Genomic DNA, 18,715 nt, shown 5'->3' with positions numbered 1-18,715 from the left:
AATATGATATTGTCAGTATGATGCCATTGCGCAGTAGAAAAATGGCAACAAAGACCAGTTGGGTGATTTGAATTTGAGGGATTTTGTGCAGTGTAGTGCAGTGTGTGAGATGTATTCATCATTAAAAATGAAAGGAAATGTGAAAGGAAATTGATACTTCAGAGGGAGTGTTCACTTTCGAATTTCAAAAGTTAGTACAAGTTAGGTGACAAGAATAGAGCAAATGTTAGTACAGGGACAATCAATAGAAGGATGGAAAATGTCGGAATCAATATTGAACATGTGGTGTTGGAAATACAGGAAAACAAAATGGACAAAGAAATAGCACACTTGAATGTGAATGAGAGATCAAACAACAAGGATATAATTTGACAAGGTGTGAAACAGGAAAGTTAAAGAAGCAGCAAGAGATTAAAAAAAGAAAGAAGCAGGTGGTTGAAGTAACAGTAGAGCGAGCAAACAAATGAGAAAAAGAAGTTAAGGAAATTAATGAAAGTAACAAAATTGTGTTTCTCTGGTGCAAGTACTCAATATTAGTCATGCCATCCAGATGCAAAAAATTAAAGCAAAAGAACTAAATTGTCTTGGTTGGCACAAATGATCTGAGAGACAAGAAGTATTCTATGAAGGAGAATTTAAAGTTCTTGGACAAAACAAAACTGACGCGTGAGAGGGTGAAGATGACAAGTCTCATACCAAAGTATGATAGAGGCGAAATGAGGGCATTGGTAGCAAATGAAATCAATACGTAGATTGTAGAGAAAGTAATGATGTAGGATCTGTGCATCTGTGGAAAAAAGGATTTGTATAACACTGATTGGCTGAATCTAAATCATTTTGGTGTTAGTTGTTTAGAGTTTTGTTGACTGAACATGCTGAAGAGCAAATTCAGAACTACTTAAAACAATTAGGGTGGACACACCCATGAAGAATAATGAGTGAGAAGGACCAATGAGTGCAGAATCTAGTCTCTCAAGTCAAAATATTGAATAGGGTAGTCAATTCAGTAAGTAAAGTTGATTGGGGTCCTGAAGTGATGCTCCATTATCAGGAACAGGAATGAGGAGTTTTTCGAATTGATTAGTGCTACCTCACCAGAAGTTATATGCATTACTGAGACTTGGCTAACAGCAGATGATGTAGTTACAGGGACAGAAAGTGAACAGTTTATTATTTTCAGGGAAGACAGAATAATAAATGAGAGAGAGGCACTGGTGATGATAGCAGAAGAACTGCAGCCAAAAGAAAAGAAGATAGGCAAGAAGGTGACTGTGTTATTGCTATAGTCCAGGGGATTTCACATATCTGGAAGACATGCACTGGCAAATTGGCATAGCACAATAAGTGCAGATCAAGTGATTATTATAGGGGACTTCAACTATGGAGAGAAAGAGACTGGAAGGAAGAAAGATCACATGACAAGAAAGAAATGGAATTTATACACCTGATATAATTACTTGAGGCAGCATGTGATGGAGGGGACTCCAAGTGCAAGTGTATAGGACCTAGTCATAGAATCAGAAGAGCTACCCATTACCAAGGTGACTACATTGCCTCTGATTAGTGAAAGTGACCCCACAGACTTGAGAAATTGTAAAACATGAGGAATATTCTATCAAGAAGGGATATTTGTGGAACTACAAGGCAGAGGAAAGAAAGGCAACTGGCATTGTGAAGAAAACAAAATCGATTATGACAACAATCTAGTCAAGCAGGCCAAAAGAAATCCCACAGAGTTCTTTCATTACATGGCAAGTAAGAGGAAGAGTAACTATGGAAGTTAACCTTAATGAATGCTGATAAGGTGACAGAAGCAGATAAAATATTGGAGTTACTGATTGACCACTTTGTAAGGGTATGTCATCCAAGTGAGATTACTGCTTTAATATATGTAACAGACTGATGTGGGAACGGAGGTGGATGAATTGTAGGTTCTTAGGATATTGCAGAATCTAGTGGTAAATACAGCTATCAGATTAGATGGGATATCAAGCTTAAGTCTTGCAAGTCTATGCAAGGGAAATGGCAATGCCTCTAACTAGGCTGTTTAATTAAAGTCTCAGCTCTGGTAGAGTTCTAAAGGAATGGAAAGATGGCAAAATAATTCCCTTCCATAAAGGGGGTTCTAAGACTGCAGTAGCAAATTAGAGACCAATCAGAATCTCAGGAGTGATGGTAAAAGAACTGAAAAATTGGTGAAAAAAAAAAAAAGAATTCAGGAAGGGAAAATAGAAATATGATAGTGTAAGAGGGACAACATGGCTTTGTAATGTGTCAGTCATGCCTAAGAAATTTACTAACCTTTTATAATTTTTATATTACAGATGAATTAGATAAGGGGAAATCACTACACAATGATTCTGTGGGATTTTGCAAAGGCATTTGACAGAATCACATGGAACTCTGTTACATATTTAGAACAAATGGGAATGGATGACACTAGTTATGTGGATAATAGGGTGGCTGCTGGACAGATATAAAAAAAAGTTATATGGAGGGATAGAATCAAGATGAAAACTAGTGTGTGTGCTGCAACATTCAGTGTTGAGACCACTAATGTTTATTATTATTATTACATGCCACCTCCAGGGAGTCCAACGACCCATTGAGGGAGGACACCTACTCTACAACTCTCCATCTCCACCAACAACAGCGAACCGATGACACCTACAGCACATCACCACCACTAGTATTTTCACAGACAATCACAAACATCCATGCCGGGTTTTGAACCCGCAGCCTGTTGGCTGGAGAGTGGATACAATAACCACTCGGCAAACCAGGCACATAAATGATACAGCAAAGAAGCTCAAAGGAATATTGTTTGCTAATGATGTAAAATTACAGTAATAGTTAATCAAGGTGATATGGAGAGGACTATTTAAACAGGCTGTCAGTATGTGCAAAAGATATTGCTCTACATTAGTTTAATGTAGAGCAATGTTATTATGCATTTTGGGATAAATGGATTACAAGAGTATATCACATTGATGGAACTGTACTCCACAAAATAGAGAAAGCTAGAGATTTAGGGGTGGTGGTAGACAGAGCTAAAGTTTAGAGGACATATTGCTAAGTTTGCTAAAGGGGCTCCATAAGATTACTGGATATTGTAGAATACACTAACAAGTAGAGATAAGGAAGTTATTCCACTTTATAAGGCCTTGATACATCCACATTTGAATTACTGTGCTCAGGTCTGGTCTCCTTGGTTTCCTGGGGATGAGGAAGCAGTGGAGATGATTCAAAGGCGAGTGACCAAGATGGTGAGTCATCATGGAATGTTCCTTATGAGGATAGATTGAGGGTGTGTGGATTGCAGAAGTTGGTTGACAGGAGAAAAAGAAAGGGATATGATAGAAAAATTTAAGTTGCTTAAAGTGTTTTATAGGATAGATGAAGGGGAAAATGTTTCAGCACTTGGCTAGAGGAACCAGGACAAGGGGTCATTCCTAGAAGTTGAATAAAGGTGTAGTTAATTAGGGTTGTGATGACTAGAGTTTTTTTTTTTTTCATTTGTTTGAAGGGTTGTGAATGAGTGGAATGGTTTGCCAGAGTCAGCTGTGAGCGCTTTGTCTGTTAATGGGTTCATGGATGGATAGTTTGGGACTCCTGCGGAGAGTCTTCAGTATATTAGTAATAATATCCATCATCTCTAATGAGTCAATAATGGTTAGCAGGGGCCCCTAGGATGAGTTTTTCCCAACTTTAATGATATGCCCATGTAATATCTGCTGAAACTTTCATCCAAAAACTCAATTCAGTCATTAGCACTTAAGTTCCTGTATTTAAATTTCTAGAAATAAGGATACAAGATAAGTAATGGTATCTAAGATACTGTACACAGGTAAGAGTGATCCTGTTTAATGGGAAGAAAATAGAAGTTCTTATAATTTAAGACTAACAGTAATCATTTTAATCATTGAATAATTTCTCACTATATTTGGTCATCTCATCAGAGGATGTAATTGTAAATGAGGTGTCAAATCATACACCAATTGGTGAGAGTGACCATGAGGCGATTACCTGGGTGGTTGCCAGCAGCGCGAGAAACTGTAAGAAAAGGGTATATGTGAAACTACAAGGGGGGGGGTGATTATGAAGAGTTCAGGAGACAGCTTGCAGGTGTAGCATGGAAGGAGGAGTTAGCTGGAAAAGAGATCAATGCAGCTTGGGAGATTTTCAAAAACTGTTTAGTAGATGCAATGTCAAAATGTATTCCAAGGGTGAGAAGGTTAAATAAGGTGGGTGTGAGATGGATGAATAAAGAGATTAAGCATGCGATACAGAGAAAAGGGGCATTATGAGGCAGCATAAGAGAAGTGAAAATAACCAATTCCATGAGGTCTACAAAGACCAAGCAAAGAGGGTGACTTGGTTGGTGAGGGTAGCTAAAGAGAGGTATGAACAGAAGCTGGCTAATGAAGCCAAAAACAATCCTAAGGCGTTCTTGCGATATGCAGCCAGCAAAAGAAAGAATAATTATGGAAGGATGACACTGATTGGAGAAAATGGTATAAAGACAGCTGTTGCAGAATGTGTGGTGGAGATACTTAATGAGCAGTTCATAAAGATCTTTCAATCTTGTGAATGTGACTTCATGGAGGGATTGAGAGCAGTCGATGATGGGGAGGAGAGACTGACTATAGGTGAGTAAGAGGTGTATGGGGAGTTGAGTAAACTAGACGTTAATAAGGCTGTTGGACTTGATAATATATCAGCACGTATTCTGAAAGAATGTACCAGGGAGTTGACATCTGCCTTGACATATTTTTTTTAATATGAGTATTGCACTCGATCAAGTTCCTAAGGAGTGGAAGGAGGGCAAGATTGTGCCACTTCATAAAGGAGGTGATCGAACTAAGCATCAAACTATAGGCCTATCTGTGTGTCAGGTGTTGTGGTTAAGTTTCTTGGAGAAGCTTGTGAGAACAAGGATCCAGAGTTGGGTTGATAACAATGGTATTATCTTTGATGGACAGCATGGATTTGCTAAAGGAAGGTCATGTTTTAGTAATCTACTTACTTATTACAATAAAGTGACAGCTTCCTTGGACAGAGGAAAAGGATACACAGTAATATACTTGGATTTTGCAAAGGCTTTTGATAGAGTACCTCATGATAGGTTGACAGTCAAACTAGAGCAGATGGGTGTTGAAAGTTTATTTTTCACTTAGTTAGAGTATAATAAATTTAGTTTAATCCTTTATCCAAGTGTGAGCAAATAAAGTTTGCGCCTGAAAGTATCTTCAGGACTGGGGTAAGGTGGTACAACACCAGGCACTCCTTGCAAAGGTGGAGCAAGCTAACAACACTCCTATTTCAGTATCTCCCATAATGCAAAACATCTCCTTGCGGAGACATATCCGCAAGGAGATGTGTTTTGCATTATGGGAGATACTGAGATAAGAGTGTTGGTATCTTGCTCCACCTTTGCAAGGAGTGCCCTGGTATTGTACCACCTTACCCCAGTCCTGAAGATACTTTCAGGCACAAACTTTATTTGCTCACACTTGGATAAAGGATTAAACTAAATTTATTATAGAGCAGATGGGGTTGGATATTAGATTGGTGCATTGAATTGGAGACTGGCTATCTGATAGGTATCAACAAGTTGTGTATGGGGGTGCGATATCCAGGAAAAGGAAAGTCACTAGTGGAGTGCCTCAGGGGTCTGTTTAGGGCCATTACTATTTAACTTGTATATTAATGATATTGGTGAAGATTTAGATGGAGATATTCAGTTGTTTGCAGATGATGGAAAGTTGGGATGAACCATGAAGTGTAGTGAAGATGTTGTGGCCTTACAGGAAGACTTGAATAGATTGAGTGATTGGGCACGGAAATGGGGATGCGAGTTCAATGTTGCAAAATGTAAGGTTTTAAAATTTGAAAACAAAGATGGGATGCAGAACTTATGTTTGGTGAGAATATATTGTTGGAGGTAGAGGAAATAAGAGATCTGGGGGTGATAGTGGATAAGGATCTAAAATTTAGGGGACACATTGCCAAAATTGTGAAGACAACACAAAGGCTTCTGGGAATGATGCAGAGAACACTGACGTGTAGAACTAGGGAGATTCTTGTTCCATTGTATAAGGCTTTGATTAGGCCACACACGGACTAAGTGCACAGATTTGGTCACCGGGTTTTCAGAAGGATGAAGAGATGTTGGAAAGGGTCCAAAGGAGACTGACTAAAGTAGTTTCTGATGTCTGGAATGCCGAGTATGAGGAAAGATTGAGAAGATGTAATTTGCAGAGTCTGGTGGACAGGAGGAAGAGGGGAGATATGATAGAGACCTACAAGTTGGTAAGGGGTGGTTATAGGATCAATGCTGGAGAAGTTTTACAAAGAATAGTGGGAGATCAGGGGAGAACCAGAGGTCATCCCTGGAAACTATATAAAGAGGATGCGAGTGAGAGGCAGGTTTTTTTCGTGCAGAGTTGTGAATGATTGGAATGCCTTACCTGAGAATGTGGTGTCTGCATAGAGTTTGAATGTGTTTAAAACACGGTATGATGAGCTGTGTGTGTGATAAAAGACCTCCTAGATGAGTCTTTGACTCAATGAGGTCTTGGGATGTTAATAATAATAATATTTATTAACTGTTAGTGAAGTTCTGTAGCAAATTCATTAAAATCTATCCTATTCTCACTTATGTTTACAAGAAGATCTCATTTTTTGTTTATGAAGGAATAAAAAAATTCTTGCTGCTGAATGCAACGCTATAGAAACAATTTTCTCCTCATCTTGATCTGGGCATTCAGTAATTTGAAACTGATCAACACAAGTGTTAATTTGGTATTACTTTTACAACTTGAAGTTTTTAAATGGTTTCAACAGAGAATAAATGGAATAGTAAAAATTAAATCATATCCCAGGATATCATTTCCATCATTAATACAGTTATATAACATTGTTGCTCTTAAACTAAGATTTTTACCATTCCTCCCTTTATGATTTAGTTTCCCTGACTCTGTGTTAGGTCTCATACCTGTTATTAGTTTTTTTAGACTCCTGATATCATATGCATTCAGGTGTAGGCCATCCCTCTTATACAAATCCAATCTTCCCTCAGGCTTACTCTACACATCCAAAAACTCGCATCCATTCCTTCTACTCAGCCTATACATTGAATCATTTGCCATCATAGCCTTTCTTCTTAATTCATTTTTATCATATTGAAGTAAAATACTGACGATTTTCACTTTCTCACAGTAATTGTTTTTTTTTGTTGAACTACTCAATTAAAAACAAAGTTGAATTATGTCTATTATATACTTGATCCGGAAGACATTCAATATATTTTTAAATTACTGCATCTGGTTCCACTTTGTTAGGTGGATCAGTGTTCTGTCAAACTATGCTTGTGCTCAAAGGAAAAATAAATAATGAATGGAAAATCTTGAATCTATTGTATGTTTTTTAAATATAACATTAATGTTTGCCTTTAATATGCATACCATATGAACTTGCACATTCCAAGGTAAGAAAAATAAGCAATAAATTATATACAAATAGAGCAGAGAGAGAGAGAACAATTATATATAAGATTCATTGTCATGCAGTGTTCAATGAACTGGTATAGAATGTTATTTTCTGATGTGACTGTCATTTAGGAATATGGAACTACAAATAAAAGCATTAAAGCAAATGAATTATGTATAGTAACCACTCTACAAGGTTTGCTATGATTGAATAATATTCACCTCTATACATGTTTAAGTGGAAGAACTACACTTACATGTTGCACAATTGGCCCTAAGATCCAAAGAAAATCCTAGGGAATTTTTTTAGCTATGTGGCCAGTAGGAAAAGAAATGACTGCAGAAACATGATACAGTGGGATAAAAATGGAAACAGAGTGACTGATACAGAGGACATAGTGGAATTGTTCAATGAACACTTTATTGGAGTATTTCATCCTAGAGGAGTCAGTTTTAATGCTAGAGGGATAGGGTAGGTTTGAGGTTTAGAGGTACAGGAGGAGAGTGTGTTTCAGATACTGAGTACTCTGGATGTCAGTAAAGCTTTGGGACTGGATGGTATTTCACCAAGAGTTTTGAGAGAATGTGCTAGGGAATTGACAGTGCCATTGACCTGGCTTTTCAATGAAAGTCTGGCTGCGGGAAAGGTGCCCAGGGAATGGGAGGAAGGTAAGATAGTGCCATTGCATAAAGGTGATAACAAATTGAAAGTGTCTAATTATAGGCTAGTTTGTGTGTCATCAGTAGTTGTTAAGATCTTGGAGAAAGTAGTGAGGGACCGTATACAGCATTGGGCAGATGAGGGTAATGTTATCTGTGAGAGTCAACATGGATTTGTGAAAGGGCGCTCTTGTTTTAGCAATATGCTAGCCTTTTATAATAAAGTTACAAGAACATTAGATGAGGGAAAGGCATATACTGCAATTTTCTTAGACTTAGCGAAGGCATTTGACAGAGTGCCACATGATGAGCTGATATTTAAGTTGCAGCACATGGGTCGGGATATCAGATTGGTCAACTGGATTCAGGATTGGCTGTCTGATAGGTATCAGAGAGTCGTGTATGGTGGAGCAGTTTCAAGCAGGCAGAGGATTACAAGTGGGGTCCCACAGGGCTCAGTGTTGGGACCTATATTGTTTAACCTTTATATCAATGACATTGTCAGTGGATTCCAGGGGAATGTTCAGTTGTTTGCAGATGATGCAAAGCTGGGAAGGATTATTAGCAATAGTGCAGATGCGGCAGCCCTGCAAGAGGATTTGAATAAGCTAGATAGATGGGCAAATGAATGGGGTCTCAGTTTAATGCAGCAAAATGTAAGGTCTTGAGGTTTGGGAAACATCGATGGGATGCTGCATACTCTATGGGAGGAGTTATACTGGAGGAAGTAGGGGTGACAAGAGATCTGGGGTTGATGATTGATAGAAACCTGAAATTTAGGAGACATATTGCAAAGGTGGTGAAGGTAACACAGAGGATTGCTGCAATTATGAGAAGGACACTGACCTGCAGAGATAAAACGGTTATCATTCCATTGTATAAGTCTCTGATCAGACCACACTTGGACTATTGTTCTCAGATTTGGTCCCCAGGATTTGAAGGGGATAAATTAACTGTGGAAAGGGTACAAAGACGGATGACAAAGATGGTTTCAGGACTGTACAATTTTGGTTATGAGGATTGGGCTGAGGGAATGTGGACTGCAGAGTTTGGTGGATAGAAGAAGGAGAGGTGATATGATTGAGACTTTTAAACTGGTGAGAGGTGGTTACAGGGTTGACACTGGGGAGTTCTTTTGCTTGGATGAACAGCAGGAAGGAGTGATGACAAGAGGCCATCCCTGGAAGTTATGAAAGGAAACTGTGAGCAAGAGGGTGAGGAGTGGTTTCTTTGCATGGAGGGTGGTTGAACCGTGAAATGCATTGCCTGGTGAGAGCGAGAACGGTCAATGAGTGTTTAAAGAGTGGTATGATAGACATGTGTTTCTTAGGGGGGGGGACCTCCCCTCGATGAGTCTTGACAGACTATGTTCTTAGGAAGGACCTCCCAACATGAGTCTTTGGACTCCATGAATTCCTGAATAATAATAATAAAGTGTAGTTGCATCTAAGTATACTAAGGAAAATTACTCTATTCTATTTACTTCACTAAATAGATTAATTATTATTAAAATTAACATGCACTTACAATATCCCATTCATATCCTCTAACAGTGGATGGTTTATGGCATATTTCATTTATTTCATAATCTTGTTTAACTTTTATGTCTGTATTGGCACATAGTTTCTCTAAGTTTTCGGAAATACACTTCTGTACGTTATTTCTATCCAGAGTTTTCTGTGGAATATACTTTTCTTCATTTAAATTGAGACACGCTGTAAGAGAACCACCAACGTCTTCACAATAATCGGAATTTTTCAGATTATTTTGTATCTCTGTATCACATTTTGGCACTGGCATCTTAGGACTAATAGCCACATCATCAATATGTCCCAAGTTTTTAGTTTCATTCTTTGTGTTTAAATTTATGAGTGATATACTCTGAATTTCTTTTGAAGAGAGCAACTGGTATCGACAATCTATTAGATTAGGGAGACTGAAAGCACGAGGAGAGGAAGTTGAAAATCTATCACTTTTGTTGTAGTGAAGTGAATTTTCAGGAGTACTGAAAGAGATGTTGCAATCCAACAATGAGCCTTTTCCACTATCTTCATCACAAACAGATTTAAAGAAATGAGCAGTGTCCTGTTTTGGATTATTACCTTCATAGGTGTTATAACCAGGAGTCTTCCATTTTTCTATGGCAGTAGGTTTAGAATGTGTTCCAAACCAGCCTATTAAAATATATAAATCTGAATTATTAAAGTGAATATACATCTATAAATTAATTAAGTTATGTAAGAAATGTTTATAACATGAAAAGAAAACTATCAAATAATATATATTGCATTTGTAAAGAATTTAAGTGCTTGCTGTATAGAGAATCTACCCTTTATAATTACGTGATCAGTTCCCTCTTTGGTGCTCAGAGTATCACAGTAGATGGTTTACTTCCTTCATATTTCCTTAATTCAGGAACACAAAGATCTGCATGAGAGAGACTTCTCAACTTCAACTTTTGTTCATCCATAGTTGTTTACAGAAATTATTATTAATATCTGACCTCCATGGAGTCAGTTACTCATTGTGGTAGGTACACATTATCACACAAGATGCTCATCCAACCGTGCCTTAAACTGATTCAATGTGTCATTCATAACACTCAGGTAATGCATTCCACTCAACGAACATTCTCCATACAAAGAACCTGCTCCTTTGCTCACACCCTCCTTACAGTTTCCAGCAATGGCCACTTGTTCTACCCCCCACCACCACCCTCTCTCCCATGTCAACTTGATAACCCCTGCTTATGTCTCAATTATATCTCCTCCTACTACTACACTAATTTCATTCTCTTCATTTTGCTGCATGTCACAAAATTTCAGTGCTACTTCATTTAAGCTATAAGATAAGAAAATGTCAAAGCAATTCATGCTGAAAAATTCACTGTTCTTCAGCATAGGTGAATACAATGTGATCAGAAGAGTCCTGGCTTCAACTACCTTTACATTTAATAATACTCATATTCTTACATAAATCTCACTTATGTCCTCTTTCCTGGCATTAACACATCTATAAGATGCTCAAACCTACAAGAAACTCTGCAATTCTCATATGCTTTGTTATCTTGCAAAGCTGCTAACTTTGTACAGATACCAAATTTGCTTTTCTTAATATTTCTCTTGCACTTAAAAAGATGTGTCAAAAAATTCTTATCATCCAACCAACCTTACCATCAGAACCAAACTAGATTTATTCTCTTTTTCTAGAAATACCTATACACAGACCAATTCAGCTGAATTAGCATTAAATTCTTCTTTGTCCCAAGATGAATGTCATCAAGTGGTTTCAAATTACAACCTGCAGGTGCAAAAATACATTGGTAAGTTCTGAAAAATGACCTTTTTTTGGAAAGACTCTTTAAATCCATCTAGATCATGTAGAATCATTATAAGGGATTTACAGCTAAAGGTGACTCGACCAGTCTCATGATAAGATTGAATGGTTTCATCCTGTACAGACAGGCAAAAATAGTCAGAAGACAATTAATAGACAATACACTATCAGTCTCAATTCCCCACTCTTATCTAAAACAGAATAGTGGGCTTGAAGTTAGCCTATATATTAGCATTTCCACTTTAAGTTTTACATTTTCTAAGAGACAAAGAATTACAAATACTGATGCAAATTTTTGTTAATGGAATTATATGGAAAAATGGAAAAATAAGGGTACATAGTTTATCAATTAAATTCAGTTAACTCCTGATTACCTTCCTGATTGTCCACAATCACTTCCAGATCTTTCATGTCCTCTACCTTTTCCAAGATATTTCCACTGACTATGTACTCTACATCCCATCTCCTTCCCAAATTTCAAAACTTTACTCTTTGCAATATTAAATTATCATCCCCATTCATTTACCCATCAGCCAGTGTATTCAAGTCATCTTGCAAATCCACAGCATCTGCTCTACACCTGATAGCTCACCCCAGCTTTTCATCATCTGCAAACAAATACCATATTACCATTCAGAACTCTCCCAATATCATTTACATCTTAAACAGCCATGGACCCAAAAACAGACCCTACTGGGTACACCACTAGTAACTTTCCTCTTCTGGAATACTGCTCCTCCACAGACAACTTGTTATAAGATACCTATCAGATATCCAATCTCCAATCCAGTGAACTGATCTACTGTTCAGCCCATCCATTTCCATTTAATTAACAGCAAGCCATATGACAATTTACCTAAGGCCTTTGCAAAATCAAAATATACCAATGTGTATGCGACACCCTTATCCAATGCATTTGTCACTTGATTGCTAAAATATGATCTTCCTTTAATAAATCCATGCTGACCACCAAAATGTTTTTCTGTTGTCAACTCAATTCTGAATCTTTGTCCTAAGTAACCTCTCTAATACCTTAACCACAACTCCAGACACACAGACTGGCCTATAATTCAAAGCCCTAGTCTTATCAACCTTTCTGATAAATCAGAACAATTTTACCCTATTTCCTCTGCTTTGGAACTTGGCCCAGTGCCAAGCTCCAAAGAAGTGAAACTCATGTTAAAAAGATTTGTAAATACTACTGTTAACTCTCCAGAACATTCCCTCAAAACACGTGAAATAGTAGCATTATTCTTCTACTGGTCGCATATCGAAAAAAATTTCTCAGGATTTTTTTTGCCATATTAGCTAACTGCTGCTCATACCACAATTTTGGAAGTATAACTTTAGTGGGCACTTGATGGTAGCGAGATGACTTGAGTCATATGTAATTGTCAAGTTACTGAGTGACCACTTTTGAAAGTATCACCAAAGGGTATTTCTGTGTCTTACATAGCAATAACTGATATGAGAACTGATGTTAATGAATCAGAGGTACTTAAGGATATTGCAGAATTTAAATGCAAATACTGCTGTACGTTTGGAGGGGATATCAGCTTGAGTATTACACGAATGTGCAAAGGAATTGTCAATGTGTCTTACTTGACTTTTTAACTTAAGTCTGAACTCTGGTAATATCCCTAGGGAGTGGGAAAGAGTTCAAGGAGGATCTAAGACTGTGGTAGAAAATTACAGCCCAATCACCATCTCAGGAGTAGTGGTAAAAGTATTGGATAAGTTGGTTAAAATTACAATTCAGGAATGGGTAGATAACAGTGATACTCTATGGGGACCAACATGGTTTTGTTAAAGGTCAGTCTTGCTTTAGTAATTTATTAACTTTCTATAATAGAGTGACAGCTGAGTTGGACAAGGGGGATGGCTACACAGTGATGCTGCTGAATTTTACTAAGGCTTTTGAAGGATATCCCATGAAACTGTTATACAAATTGGAACAAATGGGAATGGATATTAAACTGGTTATGTGGATAAGAGAATGGCTCATGGACAGATACCAGAAAGTAGTGTATGGAGGAGCAGAGTCCATGATGAAGCAGGTGACCAGTGGTGTGTCTCAGGGCTCTGTGCTTGGGCTGTTATTGTTTTTGTACAAAAATGATATAGGAAATGGCTTGAAGGGAGATTCAGTTGTTTGCTGATAATGCAAAGTTGGATAGCACAATAATTAATCAAGCTTATGTAGTGAGCTTGCATGATTTAAATCAGCTGACATCAGGTGCAAAAGAAAATGGATATCATTTCAATGTGGAAAAGTGTCAAGTTATGCATTTTGGGATTAAAGTATAAGATGAGTACCACACTGATGAAGCTGTACTCCAAGAGATTGATTAGGTTAGGGACTTGCAAAGGGGGATTAGAGAGAAAGCTGAAGTTCAGAGGGCATGTTGCTATGGCATCCAAAATAGTGCATAGGATTAATTGGTTGTTGAAGTTTTTTCACTTCGTTATACTATAAATTAAAGATGCCAAGAAATTATATTCTTGGTTTCAACCTGTATCCAAGTGTTAGCAAACAAATTTTGCACCTGAAGTAACTTCAGGAGTGGGCAACTTATATTATTATTATTATTATTATTAAAACAAGACCTCATGGAGTCAAAGACTCATCTAGGAGGTCCTTTTATCTTACACACACATCTCATCATACCATGTCTTAAACACATTCAAACTACTTGCAGACACCACGCTCTCAGGCAGGGCATTCCAATCACTCACAACTCTGCACGAAAAAAACCTGCCTCGCACTCCCTTACTCACACCCTCCTTGTACAGTTTCCAGGGATGACCTCTGGTTCTCCCCTGATCTCCCACTATTCGCTGTAGAACTTCTCCACCATTGATCCTATAACAACCCCTTACCAACTTGTAAGTCTCTATTATATCTCCCCTCTTCCTTCTCTCCACGAGACTCTGCAAATTACATCTTTTCAATCTTTCCTCATACTCAACATTCCAGAGGTCAGAAACTACCTTAGTCATTCGCCTTTGGACCCTTTCCAACATCTCTTCATCCTTCTGAAAACCCGGTGATCAAATCTGGGCACAATAGTCCAAGTGTGGCCTAATCAAAGCCTTATACATTGGAACAAGTATCTCCCTACTTCTACATGTCAGTGTCCTCCGCATCATTCCCAGAAGTCTTTGTGTTGTCTTCACAATTTTGGCGATGTGTCCCCTAAATTTTAGATCCTTATCCACTATCACCCCCAGATCTCTTATTTCCTCTACTTCCAACAATATATTCTCACCAAGCATAAATTCTGCATCCCTTCTTTGTTTTCCAAATTTTAAAACCTTACATTTTGCAACATTGAACTCACATCCCCATTTGCTTGCCCAATCACTCAATTTATTCAAGTCTTCTTGCAAGGCCACAACATCTTCACTACTCTTTATGGTTCGTCCCAACTTTGCATCATCTGCAAACAACTGAATATCTCCATCCAAATCTTCACCAATATCATTAATATATAAGTTAAATAGTAATGGCCCTAAAACAGACCCCTGAGGCACTCCACTAGTGACTTTCCTTTTCCTGGATATTGCACCCCCATACACAACTTGTTGATACCTATCAGATAGCCAGTCTCCAATCCAATGCACTAATCTAATATCCAACCCCATCTGCTCTAGTTTGACTGTCAACTTATCATGAGGTACTCTATCAAAAGCTTTTGCGAAATCCAAGTATATTACTATGTATCCTTCTCCTCTGTCCAAGGAAGCAGTCACTTTATTGTAATAAGTAAGTAGATTACTAAAACATGACCTCCCTTTAGCAAATCCATGCTGTCCATCAAAAATTATACCATTGTTGTCAACCCAACTCTGGATCCTAGTTCTCACAAGCTTCTCCAACAACTTAACCACAACACCTATCACACAGATAGGCCTATAGTTTGATGCTTGGGTTCGATCACCTCCTTTATGAAGTGGCACAATCTTGCCCTCCTTCCACTCTTTAGGAACTTGACCAAGTGCAAAACTCGTATTAAAAAAATATGTCAAGGCAGGTGTCAACTCTCTAGCACACTCCTTCAGAATACGTGGTGATATATTATCAAGTCCCACAGCCTTATTTACATCTAGTTTACTCAACTCCCCAAACACCTCTTGCTCACTTACACTCAGTCTCTCCTCCCCATCATCAACTGCTCTTAATCTCTCCATGAAGTCACATTCACAAGATTGAAAGATCTTTATGAATTGCTCATTAAGTATCTCCACAACACATTCTGCAACAGCTGTCTTTATACCATTTCCTCCAATCAATGTCATCCTTCCATAATCATTCTTTCTTTTGCTGGCTACATATCGAAAGAACTCCCTAGGATTCTTTTTGGCTTCATTAGCTAACTGCTGTTCATACCTCTCTTTAGCTACTCTCACCAACCAAGTCACCCTCCTTGCCTGGTCTTTGTAGACCTCATGAAATTGGTTACTTCCACTTCTCTTATGCTGTCTCCACAATGACTTTTTTTTCTGTATTGCATGCTTAATCTCTTTATTCATCCATCTCACACCTACCTTATTTAACCTTCTCACCCATGGTATACATTTAGACATTGCATCTACTAAATAGTTTTTGAAAATCCCCCAAGCTGCATTGATCTCTTTTCCAGCTAACTCCTCATTCCATGCTACATCTGCAAGCTGTCTCCTGAGCTCTTCATAATCACCCCCCCTTGTAGTTCCACATATACCCTTTTTTCACAGGGGTCCTTGCACTGCTGGCAACCACCCAGGTAATCACCTCATGGTCACTTTCACCAATTGGTGGATGATTTGACATCTCATTTATAATTACATCCTCCGATGAGATGACCAAATCCAAGACCCTTAATCCTCGTGTGCCCTCTGTTACATACTGTCTGAGGTAGTTATCCCTCAAAAACTCAAGAAACTCATTTTCTTTACTTCCAGTCGCTATCTCTTCATTCCAGTCTATATTGCCATAATTAAAATCACCCATAATGATCACCCTTTTCTTATTTGCTTGGCTTATTTGACTATACATTTCACTATCACCACCATCTACATTACCAGGTCTATAACAACATCCCACCAAGTATTTGATTCTATTCACCTCTATCTCACACCATACTGCCTCAAAACCACTGGCCCTATTTCCCTCTTGCATCTCTACCTTGTATGGACATAACTCTTTCTCTATCATCAATAGCACTCCCCCTCCCTTTTTATCCCTTCTATCCTCACGAAACACATCATACCTTTCCATCTCTATTCCTTTCAGGATGCCGTCCTCATCTAACCATGTCTCACTTATTCCGACAATCTCTGGGTGCACAGACGCAATTAGTGCAACCATTTCATCCGCCTTGTTTCTTATGCTTCTAGCATTGGTATACAAACACAACAACTCATTTCTGGATCTACAGCTAGTTCCACTGATACCATTCACTCGATGTGCTCTCTCCATGCTGAACTGGGGCCATTTCTCTTTCTGCTTCTTCATTTTAGAACCCTTTGCAACAACATCTGTTTCCTCTTGATCCCTGGTCATCCCATTACTTTCCTGCCTACACATGCTCTCACCTCCTCTTGGAGCATCCACCTTTCTCACGCTGTGTATCCCTGTCCACCCTGGGCCTCCCCGTTTCCCTGCTCCTCTTGCACACCCATTCTCTCATTTTCTATACTCATACCACTCACCTCTCCATTGTTTTCCACTTCTTCAATCTCTCCTGTCTTACTCTCCTGCTCTTCCACATCACTCCCCTCTCGATCTGATTCATTTTCTCTATTCACTTCTCTACCTTCCAGCAGCAGTCTCTCCAAGTGACTCACACCATAACCACTCAAATGCAGTCCATCGCTCCCATACAGCTCACTTCGTCCCTCAAACTCATTCCACACATTAACAAACTGTACTCCCGTCTCCTCACACATTTCAGCCAGAATACCATTCATAATCCTTGCTCTCCGCCTCATTTCACCACAATCATACCTAGGCAACACACTGACCACCCTTCCTGTCACACTATTCTCTTTTATCTTTCCAAGCAGTCTCTTGACATTCATTTTGACATGCTCTTTGTTCTCTCTCAAATCATTTGTACCAATTAATACAATTAACTCTTTTGCTCGCTCCCGCCTCATATCCAATGCCTCAATCACTCTACTTATTTTACTGCCTGGAAAACATACCTTGTGCATTTTATCCTCTAGCACACCTTTAATAATGGAGTCGCCATACAATGCCACTCGCTCATCTTTCGTTAACTCTTTCATGCCATCATGATTTATTGTAATAGTTTTGACCTGAATTCTCTTAATTTCATTCCGCATCCATTTCATTTCTTGCCTCATCCAATCTAATTCACTTTCCGAACCTCGCGACACATTCTCTCTATCATTAAATCTTTCTAACTTTCTAACTCTCGACCCCCTCTTCTCACATTCCCTCTCATTCATCCTTCTTTGTTTCCGTACTTTCGGTCCAACATACGTCCAACTTTCACTATCATTCTTCTCACTTTCACTCTCATTTATCTTTCTTTGTTTCCGTACTTTCGGACTAACATGCGTCCAACTTTCGCTATCATTCTTCTCACTTTTACTGTCATTCATCTTTCTTTGTTTCAGTACTTTCGGTCCAACATGCGTCGAACTTTCGCCATCATTTATTCTTTCGATTTTTTTTTACTTGCGATTTCTGCATTACGCAAGTTCTACTTTCATTCGTTCTCTCAATTTCGTTTCTTTCCACCTCACTTTCGTCCATTTTAACATCCGTTACGGTTGTCAAATCGCTCTTTTTCTTTTTTCCTGATTTTTTAACATTTTTTCGCTTCTCTTGCTCACTATCCTTTTCTTTCAAACGTGCAATCGCGATACAATCGGTACTAGCACTTTCTGTCATCAATTTCATATTCGCATTCATTAGTTCTTCGTTCAGGTCACACTTCGCACACACCCTTCTTCCATCCGCACTAAACATCCACAAATCATTTATGTAATCGAAGGAATACATATAACAGACCTCACACTTAACGAAACGACTGAAATCTACATTCAAATCATGGAATGACAATGCCGCCGCCATTTTTTTTTTCTCTCTGCCGGTTATAGGTCTAATAATAACGATTTCGTAATTTAGTTTAGACAAGAAAAAAAAACCCACACTAATAATACCGGTAGCGTACAACGTTTACAGCCGCTCTTACTCAAACAATTACGCATATATA

At 38.4% G+C, this 18,715-nt stretch overlaps 1 protein-coding gene across 3 annotated transcripts in view; it reads right to left on the bottom strand.

Moving 5' to 3' along the window:
• LOC150108820 (actin-1-like) overlaps positions 1 to 18,715 on the bottom strand; it is a 379,189-nt gene that overhangs the window by 257,543 nt on the left and 102,931 nt on the right. For all 3 annotated transcript variants that reach the window (XM_090403503.1, XM_090403511.1, XM_090403519.1), the window contains one exon: positions 9,678 to 10,324. In XM_090403503.1, the coding sequence (XP_090259629.1) occupies positions 9,678 to 10,324 (647 nt within the window). The remainder of the gene's footprint in view (positions 1 to 9,677; positions 10,325 to 18,715) is intronic.

This window comes from Typopeltis vanoorti, chromosome 2 (genome assembly GCF_054136105.1).
Source record: "Typopeltis vanoorti isolate ZY-2024b chromosome 2, IOZ_Tvanoo_1.0, whole genome shotgun sequence".
Taxonomy (NCBI): Eukaryota; Metazoa; Arthropoda; class Arachnida; order Uropygi; family Thelyphonidae; genus Typopeltis; species Typopeltis vanoorti.
This window is presented reverse-complemented; position numbering and strand designations above follow the sequence as displayed.